Source organism: Perkinsus marinus, assembly GCF_000006405.1.
Source record: "Perkinsus marinus ATCC 50983 genomic scaffold scf_1104296931384, whole genome shotgun sequence".
In the NCBI taxonomy this organism is placed as follows: domain Eukaryota; phylum Perkinsozoa; order Perkinsida; family Perkinsidae; genus Perkinsus; species Perkinsus marinus.
The window spans coordinates 113446-122895 of NW_003215766.1; the positions used below are offsets into that span (position 1 = coordinate 113446).

The 9450-nt window shown below is 50.9% G+C and overlaps 6 protein-coding genes across 6 annotated transcripts in view; 2 read left to right on the top strand and 4 right to left on the bottom strand.

Moving 5' to 3' along the window:
* The first annotated feature begins 94 nt into the window (after positions 1 to 94).
* Positions 95 to 1252, top strand: Pmar_PMAR005128 (Anti-silencing protein, putative). The gene is made up of 8 exons (XM_002786381.1): positions 95 to 144; positions 193 to 251; positions 303 to 372; positions 420 to 542; positions 584 to 751; positions 801 to 897; positions 949 to 1055; positions 1112 to 1252. Exons 2-8 carry the CDS (start codon positions 220 to 222, stop codon positions 1190 to 1192), a joined length of 678 nt encoding a protein of 225 aa, XP_002786427.1. The 5' UTR covers positions 95 to 144; positions 193 to 219; the 3' UTR covers positions 1193 to 1252.
* Positions 1253 to 1692: 440 nt separating this feature from the next.
* Pmar_PMAR005129 (14 kDa zinc-binding protein, putative) lies at positions 1693 to 2423 on the bottom strand (the record flags this gene model as incomplete). The annotated part of the gene is made up of 4 exons (XM_002786382.1): positions 1693 to 1836; positions 1909 to 1995; positions 2036 to 2117; positions 2296 to 2423. 4 exons carry the CDS (start codon positions 2421 to 2423, stop codon positions 1693 to 1695), a joined length of 441 nt encoding a protein of 146 aa, XP_002786428.1.
* A 172-nt stretch (positions 2424 to 2595) lies between these two features.
* On the bottom strand, positions 2596 to 4117 carry Pmar_PMAR005130 (Osmotic growth protein, putative; the record flags this gene model as incomplete). Its single annotated transcript, XM_002786383.1, has 2 exons — positions 2596 to 3339; positions 3389 to 4117. 2 exons carry the CDS (start codon positions 4115 to 4117, stop codon positions 2596 to 2598), a joined length of 1473 nt encoding a protein of 490 aa, XP_002786429.1.
* A 618-nt stretch (positions 4118 to 4735) lies between these two features.
* Positions 4736 to 5530, bottom strand: Pmar_PMAR005131 (hypothetical protein; the record flags this gene model as incomplete). The annotated part of the gene is made up of 1 exon (XM_002786384.1): positions 4736 to 5530. One exon carries the CDS (start codon positions 5528 to 5530, stop codon positions 4736 to 4738), a length of 795 nt encoding a protein of 264 aa, XP_002786430.1.
* A 325-nt stretch (positions 5531 to 5855) lies between these two features.
* On the bottom strand, positions 5856 to 8186 carry Pmar_PMAR005132 (hypothetical protein; the record flags this gene model as incomplete). Its single annotated transcript, XM_002786385.1, has 1 exon — positions 5856 to 8186. The coding sequence occupies one exon, from the start codon at positions 8184 to 8186 to the stop codon at positions 5856 to 5858; it is 2331 nt and encodes a 776-aa protein (XP_002786431.1).
* Positions 8187 to 9041: 855 nt separating this feature from the next.
* The window catches only part of Pmar_PMAR005133 (translation initiation factor E4, putative), a 1916-nt gene continuing 1507 nt past the window's right edge, over positions 9042 to 9450 (top strand). Inside the window, exon 1 of the mRNA XM_002786386.1 lies at positions 9042 to 9284. Within this exon, the coding sequence (XP_002786432.1) occupies positions 9045 to 9284 (240 nt within the window). The 5' untranslated portion in view covers positions 9042 to 9044. The remainder of the gene's footprint in view (positions 9285 to 9450) is intronic.

Genomic DNA, 9450 nt, shown 5'->3' on the forward strand with positions numbered 1-9450 from the left:
CCCTCAATCCTACCCCCTCTAGTAGCATTGCGGCCTCCTGCTCACATGTCTGTGGTGTCGGTGACTGACGTTTCGTTGCTGGGAGAGAATCCTTGTAAAGCTTCCGAGAAGCTTTCTTTCGAGATTCAATTCGAAGCCTTGAAGGCGAGCTATGGGTTACTACTTATCGTTGCTCATCGATATGCCTCTTAGGAGCTCAAAGACGATCTCGAATGGGCCATGGTGTATGTGGCCGACGCCAATGATTCGAGGTGAGGCAGTTCGGCATCGGGTTATTCTTGATAACTCTCGCTTGTCTCCAGCAAAGATCAGGAGCTTGACACCGTCGAGCTTGGTCCTGTCGAGGTCGCCACCATGAAGTTCACGTTTGAAGTAAGATGGGTTGTCAAGGTAGTCCTCTCATGGTCATGTGTACTTAGGCTCCTGCACCCGACCTGACGAAGGTTTCGAAGGAGGATGTGCTGGACGTTACTGGCCTCTTCATTTCTGCATCATATCAGTCCCGCGAGTTCTGCAGAATTGGCTTCTACTTAAAGCATGAGGTGAGCAGCTCCCCCTGCCCTTCAGCTATCTCCGGTGTTAGTACGATAATGAAGAAATGAATGACGAGCCTCCAGAGGAGATAGACTTTGCTCGGCTTCTGCGCAAGATGGATGTGGAGAATCCAAGAATTACCAAGTATGTTATCAACTGGGATGAGGAGAACGAGGAGTTGCAGCAGCCCTACCTGCCGGATGCCTCAGCAGAGACGGTACTCTCGCTGATATGGTCTCGATTCATTAGTCGTTTCTCCTTTACAGGGGGATGATGGCGAGGTTGTTGATGAGGGAATAGCCTTCGACACTGCGGTGCCTCTCGATAAGGATGCTGAAGTTGAAGTTACTGACGATGAAGAAGGTCAGACTTGTAAAGACGCATTTGAGAATCATCATTGCCCATCCTTGGTAGAGCCGGACAACGGCGATGTGGAATGCAGTGAGCCTGATGATGCCCCCGTGGAGAACCTTGACCACACGGTGGCATCACAGGGAGGCGAAGCACAGGATCATATAGAAGTAGTTGCGAAGAAGCCTCGACTTGGTCATTGAGTGGCTTGATATACGGGTCGTAGGCCGGGCCAGATGAGCTATCCAAAATAGTCGGTGGCTCATCCGATGCTGTCGCGATGGATGTGGATGTTGCTGGAGGTTGACAGAATGATCAAGATGTCTAATACTTGCACATTCATTTAATTATCACTGCATTTTCCGAGTTCGGATTCATGTTTTGTGTTTTGATATGCGCCATATCCTCGTAAAGAGTATACCGCATACACATCTGCGCAGAAGGAATTCAACACTTTCACTAATTGGGGAGCCATGTAATTGCTTGTGACATCATCTCTGTCGATAAGAGGTACACTCGAATTCAAGAAGGATCAGGTATCTTATGTTACCCTTAGTGGAGGACCACTTTCTCAGTTGGTAGTGAATGTTGATCATCAGTTAATGATGTATAGCTCGAGTACAATATGTGTCCCCGCAGGAAAGTGTTTTTAAGCTTGTAGGGTAAATTGTGTGAGATACAGGTAGAAATGTGACAGATTTGTCTATGTTAAGATGAAGGTTTGAGAGGAGATTATCCGCCTCCCCCCACCCAGCAACACAAGCACACGAGAAATAATAAAACACTGTTTAGTCGAAAGGATAGCAGTCATCCCGGGGGCCACTTCATAGGGCGTCCACCGATGATATGCATATGTAAATGCCACACACTCTGACAAGCACTAGCTCCATCGTTAATAACGAGACGATACTCATCTAACCCAGCAGCAGAGGCAACCTTAGGAACAGTTACCTATACAGAATAGAGGAAATCGGAGGTGTCAATACTACAATCTCTCGCGGTGACAATTCGAACAGATATTACCATCATATGTCCAAGCAAGTCCTTGTCCATCTCAGTAGCTTTGGATAGCCTAGTGAGATTACCCTTGTGTTTTGGGATCAACAACACCTGCCACTGTTGTCATTTCTAAGCAATCAGATATTCCTACATGAACCGGGGCGACAGGGCTGATATCTCGAAAGGCGTAAACAAGGTCGTCCTCATAGACCTTCTTCGACGGCACCTCCCCACTACAGCAACGTGACTGATGCTACTCATCTCGAGAACCTTTCATACCTCAGTATTTTGTCAAATATCGTAGAGGGACCTCCGGTCGTTGACATGTACCTCAACTTTGACCACAAAAACTGCTGCGGTGAAAAAACTGAGCAAGTCACTAATTGCTTATCCCAACATACATGATGTTACCTCTCCCGCCAACCACCGCCAACCGTCTGGCAACGGGTAACGTCAACGGCATCGATGAAGCTGACCCATTGAGCCACTGTGCCGACTAATAACGCAACAAAAACACTCTGGTTGGTGTACACCACCATCGTCACTACGTTTAAAAACTCACGGGCTTCCTCAAGGCGACTGAGATGAGACTAATAATTACATTCGCCCGACTACCTCTTCATAAAACTATGATTACTGGTGATACCAACCTTGCATATGATAATGATCATAAATACGAACAAACAAATCGAAAACAGGTCACGGCCGTCTTTACAACTTGGATCTAGCTAGGCCCTTATCAGCGATCACTCTAACATTCAACGCTTGCATGTGGCGACTAGCCGATCTACCTGCCACGCGACCGAAGACTACACAGTCCAGCAGGGAACTGCCACCAAGACGGTTCTTGCCGTGGATGCCACCATTGACCTCACCAGCTCCGAAGAGGCCCTCGATAGGCTTGTCCTGTCTGAGGACGCGGGCATCAGTGTCGACCTTCAAGCCGCCCATACAATAGTGGATAACAGGCGTCACGATGGCGACGTGGAAAGAGTCGTCGATATCAGTAGGGGTATTGTGATAGAACTTCTTACCCCATTTATCGTAGCTCTTACCGCTAGGATAAGCTGGGTAGCTGCCACCCTCAGGATCCTGCGCCATTTTCACTGCACATTCGTTATTAACCCTGAAACTGTCCTCCAGCACCTTGGGATCGATACCAGTGTCGGCACAAAGATCGCGGCCCGACTTGTAGAATTTCATAAGACCTCTGCCTTTGTAATGCTTGCAGTGCCACTCGATCTCCTTCGAAGCTTTGGAGTTCAGCAGAAGACGGAATGGCCCTTTGTTCTTCCACATCTCACCGGTGACATAGTCCCTGCGGCCTAGCTCGTTGCAGAAACGTCTACCATCAGCATCAACGAGGAGACCACCAACACCACGGAGTGCCTCTGCTGCCAAGAACTTCACCTTATTATCCGGCTCGTCAGGATGGACTAAACCTGTTGGATGCACCTACAGAATACAGCTGGATTGACCATACAGTGCGAATGAGTAATCTCACCTGAACCCATTCAAGATCAACTGTTTGACCTCCAATAGCTTGAGCCATCTTGATACCATCACCAGTAGTATGCTCCCCATTAGTAGTCGGCAGATGGGCAAGGTCTGGTCTATGTTGCTTCAAGAGAGAACCCTCAGTGAAGTCAGCGCCAAAGCCACCAGTAGCCAATACGACGGCTCCGAACAGCTGCTGGGGCTTGCCATCTTTCACGTACTCACAACCAATCACTTCACCAGAGGTATCAGTCAGCAGCTTATCAACCTTGGCCTTCAGGATCATCTTAGCGCGATTCGGTTCTTTCTCGCAGATTTCCTCCAGCTTCTCCATAAGAGCATAAGTAATGGTCATACCAGGGAAACGAGCCTTCCCACGATGGGTACGCTCCATAGAGTGGCCGCCGAGTCTTGATAGCAATGACAAGTCAAGGCCAAATCTGTCGATGAGCCAGTCGACGCCATCAGCGCTCTCGTGGGTCAAAACCTTGATGAGATCAGGCCGTTCCGCGCCGCCTCTAAGGGAATCCTTCTCGAAGAGTTCCGGGCTGTCAGGAATGCCTTGCTTCCTCTGGGTGGCGGTCAAGGCCCCATTGATACCGGAAGTGGCCTTCGTGGAGTTACCACCACAAAATGACATCTTGTCAACGAGTATAACACGTCCACCACGCTCTAGGACAGTGTGAGCAGCTGAGAGGCCGGCGAGGCCTCCACCAACGACGATAACGTGTTCCATAGTATTAGATGAAAAAGGATATCCAGCTGAGCGTGGACCAATAAGGGCAATGAGGGCATCGCGGGAATTCATCAGTGACAAAGTAATACACACTTCTCCCCACTGCATCAATGCAAGGAATATGGGAAGAGGCGTCTTCTGGTCAAGAATAAGCAGAACCTCGAACGGCTTACAGTCAAGGTGGTTGCAGCAAACTGGCCGCCTGCACGCATGCACACGAAGACGAGGCGTGGCGAGACACGATTGGCTGTGTGAACTCAAAAATGGCATATTCAAATAGTAATGGTATTATTATGATAAAGGGTGTTGATAAAGTACTCTAATTATACATATGATGACACACAGGCACAAGGGGGGAGCGACGATAACGATGGTGGTAGTGGTGCTAGCACTACGAGGTTGTTTCTAATGATGAATAGCATCACGATAGAACCCCGGTACGATGGGTCCTAAAACAATCGTTCAGAAAATGATAGAAATGTAATGCACAATGTAGATGAACTTGCAGCAGCTCGGACTGCTAGTATATCACAGACTGAGTTCCAGACAATAGTCACCATGGTGGAAGTACTACAGTAGCCTAGTCATCATTAACGACAACAACAGTGAAAGGACCATTCATACGCCTGGACCCGATGGGCCACCAGAGTTCCCGTAAGCTGCAGCTGGTGATGGTGCCTTCGGTCCTGGAAATACTGCCTTGGATGGAATCGACGTACCCCCGCCAACGGCATTGCCATAGTAGAACTGCTGATAGGGCGGCCGCTGCTGCTGTTGTTGCTGTAGAGACGGCGTCGCAGTAATAGAAGCTCCTTGCTGTGCCCGTATACCAGAGCCTTTCGGCGTAGTTGCTGTGCTATAGCCAGATCCCGAGCGATTATTGGCAAATATATTCTGTAGCATATTCTGGAGAACCGGCATCGTCCTAGTTCCAGAACCTACTCCCCCTCCTGCAGCAGAAGCCGATGGAGAAGGTGATGCCGGCCCCGCTGGTGTCACACCTCCTTGATGCCGTATACCAGCCGTACCATGCGTAAACTGTGTGAGTAAACTTTGGTACAACTGATTTAAATTACCGAGGTTGGCCCTACCCATTGGACCACCAGCAGCAGCGGCCGCTTGATTGCTGCCTTGCTGCCTTGCTATTGTTGACTGGGCACGCGGTGCTGCTGCTGCTGCTACTGCCGCTCCGGCTCGTTGCTGACCTTGCTGTTGGGACAGCATAGACTGCAATAAGCTCTGTACTGCGGCCTGCGACATCTTCGCTCCAGTAGTCTGTGCACCTATTCCTTGACTAGCGCCTCGCTGTGGAATCGGCGACGGAGCCTTGGTCCCGGAGCCTAGAGCCATCTTCAGCTGCTGCTCATTCTGCAGTCCCCCGGCCACTGACTGCATCTGACTCCGCTTAGCCATAACATACTGTTGCATAGGCTGCTGCTGCTGCTGCTGTTCGTTGCCGCCTTGTTGTCTGACTGCTGTCGTTGCAGCTACTGTAGCATTCCTTATTGGCAACACTTGAGCTAGATGTTGAGGCTGTTGCTGTGGGTTGGCCGTTGCTGACGTCCCCTGATATGCTCCACCTGCTGAGTCCTTTCCCATCATCAAACCACTAGCTTCTTGCTGCCGTGGTCCTGCCGCAAACTGATGCGATGATGACTTCCCCATCACGTGCACGCCAGCTGCACAGCCGCCGGCTGCCACAGGCAACGTCGTCGAGACTTTAATCCTTCTGTGATTCTCAGGCATTGGATGCTTCGTAGGAGCCACCTGAATAGGGGTAGATCCTAGTCTTGATAATATGGTGTATTACCTGAATGCCACTACCATTATCGGTCCTTTGCTCCTTCATCTTATGGGCAGCAAAAGTCAATAATCTCATAGCCTCTGAGCCCATGCAAGAGCTCGGTTGCTTCACAGATGCCCCTCCCATCGAAACTGAAGCATACTTCTGCAACGCCAGCAACGCGTTAGCATGAGCGTTCCTCAATGCTAGAGGCGACGTCGGTGACCCTATCGGGGGAGCTTCCCATTGCAAGACCCTCATCTCTCGGCATTCACTTGCACGTCTCCTCCGAGCAGCTCCCATTAAAGTGACAGCAGTAGTGAGCCATCGACAGGAACTCTGATGGCTTGTAGTCGCTATGTACTCATCCCAAGCCTTCAGAGGCTCTGAGAAGCTCACTGGTATCGCCAAGCGGGACATAGATGCCCGCATAATGCTGCTGCACTGCCGACCACCACGACCACCACGCCGTCTTCTATACACCAGTGGTGATGATACACTAGTCGCAGATGAACTCTTTTGTATGCACTTCCGCACCCTTGGGAGTCTCCATCGTGTTTGACCTATGCGGCTGTATGCCGAGTCACCGAGGCCCCTCCGTCGTCCGACTACCATTACAGATGACACCGACTTAGTCGGACAAAATGCAGCAAAGGTAGGAGTGGTGAGCCCTCTACGATAGTGGAACAACGCCAAGGCATCCTCCTGCTTCCCAAAGGGCTTCTCCAAACCTCCGTCGTTCACTTTGCTCAGAGTCTGCTCGACCACAGTAGGAGTGGCTTCATCAACGCTATGATCAGCTGACTGGTCTATATGGACGTCCACTGGCAAACCGACCTGCCTCTGCTTCTCCCTGACCATGCCTTCTAGAGAGTCTCGCCATATCGTACCAGTAGGTGGGATCATAGGCCGCCGCTCAGTGAGCATCTCATTAGCACGTCTAGCACAGGAGGAGTTAGAGCGTATCTTATCGTGACCAGCGATGCCCTCCATCGTACATCGCATACCGATCTCAACCGTCCGCCAGCTAACACCATGGACCAGGCCAGTGACCAAATCCATAGAGTCATCCTGAAGATCGGCAGCGGCACTGCCACGGAGAACCTCTCTACGTCGCTCCACCATAAAATGAGTAGACGAGCTCTTTTGGTCAAAGCACCGTGGTAAGGCCCGTGCCGAAGCCGCCAGTAGCAGTAGATTCTCCCTCTCATCCCAAGCCTCGGTGACCGGGACCATACCACCCTGCTGCTGTGCCGCTGTTGCCGCTATCGCTGGCTTCTTATACCGTCCTGGAACCTTCGACTTGGCAACTGCTGAGGGAATACTCTGTGGAGTCTTCACCACCGACTCCTGGTCCCCAACAGGGTGGGTAGACATCTCTCTGACCATCGCCGTAAAGAGGGCTGGTAGTCGTGCTCGAGCTGCCTCCGAGAACTGTATCTCATGCAGGAGCGTACGTTGGTTGCTCAACAACTCATTCATCCGCCACCGCGGCTCAGCGCCAGGATCAGGGAAGCCCACTACTCCCGGCACAAACACTGTACTACAAACAGCAGCATCATCGTCGTGGTCGTCGCTGATAGAGGACATCACTGCTGGCCTAAGTATCGTAGAGCTGCTGCCAGACGAGGTGGCCGACTGTATCGGAGGACCTTTATCAGGCATCCACACCGCCGAAGCATCATTAAGACGGTCGATGATATCACGCAAGGGGTCAATCGAGGCTCGTGCCTCGGCAGCGTTAGAGTATTGAGATTCTTCATCAGAGAAGACGGCCTCATCACCGTGACGGTCCATCATCAAAATATCATCGGCTGAGGCCTTAGTAAGAGCAACTGTTGGTTCCCCTTGACGCCGTGACTCGATACCATCAACCATCTTGCCCAACCTCACATGCTGCCCTCCTCCTTGCTCCTGTTGTTTCTTCCGTACCCGCCAATAGTCCTTCACTGCTGATGCTACCCGTCGGCATTGGGCTTGCTTGAGATCCCTCACCCCTACCACATCCGCATGGACCCACTTCATCTCAGCCAATATCTGGTCATGCTGACCAGGCAGAAGACCAGTAGTAAAGTCAGGACCGGTGTACAACTTCGCACCGAGATATCCACGTTCCAATAGTACTCCGCCCATCTCGCCATCTCGGTTAATGGCCTCCCGCATCTCCATCGTTTGAATGTCCTTAACGATGGATCCGCCGACCCCAGAGTTCTGATGATGCCGAGCCCGTTTCCGCCTGTGATGGCTGCTCGCCGCCGCCGCCGCCGCTACCGACGACTGCGCCATGGAGGTGAACGATGGCGAATATGTCTGGCCATAAGACGATCATCGTTCGGAAACATAATAACGGCCCGAATTCGACACGAACTATACGGACAGGAAATGATGACGTAATACCCATGCAACATTACGAACCTAACGCTATAACCACGACAACCCAGTGGTTGTGGAATATCGAAGTTCTATAGGCAATAGCACGATGCTCACCATGGGCTACATGTACCGATGGAATCACCGTCTATCCCACTCAACTACCATATTCTACCCAGTGCTCGTATAATACCTTGTCAACACCAGTTACACCCATTCTCAGCAGTAGTAGGCTCTACCGTTGCCCTGACCACGATACGAAGGGTACATGCTGCAATATTCCATTATGGAAGGATCCTGCGCTGTCGAGCTGATTCCCCTACCACTTGCTATCCGGCTTCCCAAACGCTCTACTACGTGCATTAGAGGTCCACTCAATGACTATGACACGGCGTGTGCATCAAGGCGGCCCTTCGAAGCAGTACCTTACTTGAAGATGCTTCCGTAGATATGATTTTTGGGTAGGTCTCGTCCCGAACAAGGATGAAAAATGGCCTAACCTTGGATTCTGTGGGAAATACAAAAAGAAAACATTCCTAAAAGAGTGAGTCGCGAGCGACAACCTAGCGGTTAACAGGAGTAAACAGCATGTGAAGCAATGTCAGCGGAAGGCGGTCGTTCTGATGGAAGGATTTTTCAAGAACATTTCACACCATCGCTCCGTCGAGTAACTCAGCGCTCGCCGAGACGATCGAAATAATTCTCATGGGCGCGCGCCATGAGACGACTACGGCTACTGGTTCTGGCCATGAGGAAATGAACGTATCTCTCAGTATGAATCGAGGAGTTTCCGAGGCAATGTCTGGCACTACCGGTGCCGTCCTGTCGAGCGACGAGGCGGCGCACTTACCATCACATGGGGCTCTGGTAGAGTCCGGTACCACATCGTCAATCAGCATCACCTCTGATGATGAGGTGTGTTCGAGTAGAAGTGGGGCTAAACCCACTGGTAGACCCCCTCATCCACTAGAGCGCACCTGGAGCTTCTGGCTCATGTACCAGGCACAGACTAAGGTAGTAGTAGTGCGAGTAGTCGTAGTAGCAATCATTGTTCTCAAGTTGAAAAAAAAAGACAACTGGGAAGGTACTCAAAGCGGGTATTGGATTTTACCTCTGTAGAGGACTTTTGGCGAGTGTTTAACAACGTATCTTCGCCTAGCCGACTGACCTATGCTGACTA

What these genes read in the sequence shown, in the direction of transcription:
- Pmar_PMAR005128 (XM_002786381.1), top strand. Translation starts at nt 220, where the DNA reads ATGGTGTATGTGGCCGACGCCAATGATTCGAG. An exon ending in GCCGACGCCAATGATTCGAG is followed by an intron (nt 252 to 302) that starts GTGAGGCAGTTC and finishes GCTTGTCTCCAG; the next exon opens with CAAAGATCAGGAGCTTGACA. An exon ending in GCTTCTACTTAAAGCATGAG is followed by an intron (nt 543 to 583) that starts GTGAGCAGCTCC and finishes CTCCGGTGTTAG; the next exon opens with TACGATAATGAAGAAATGAA.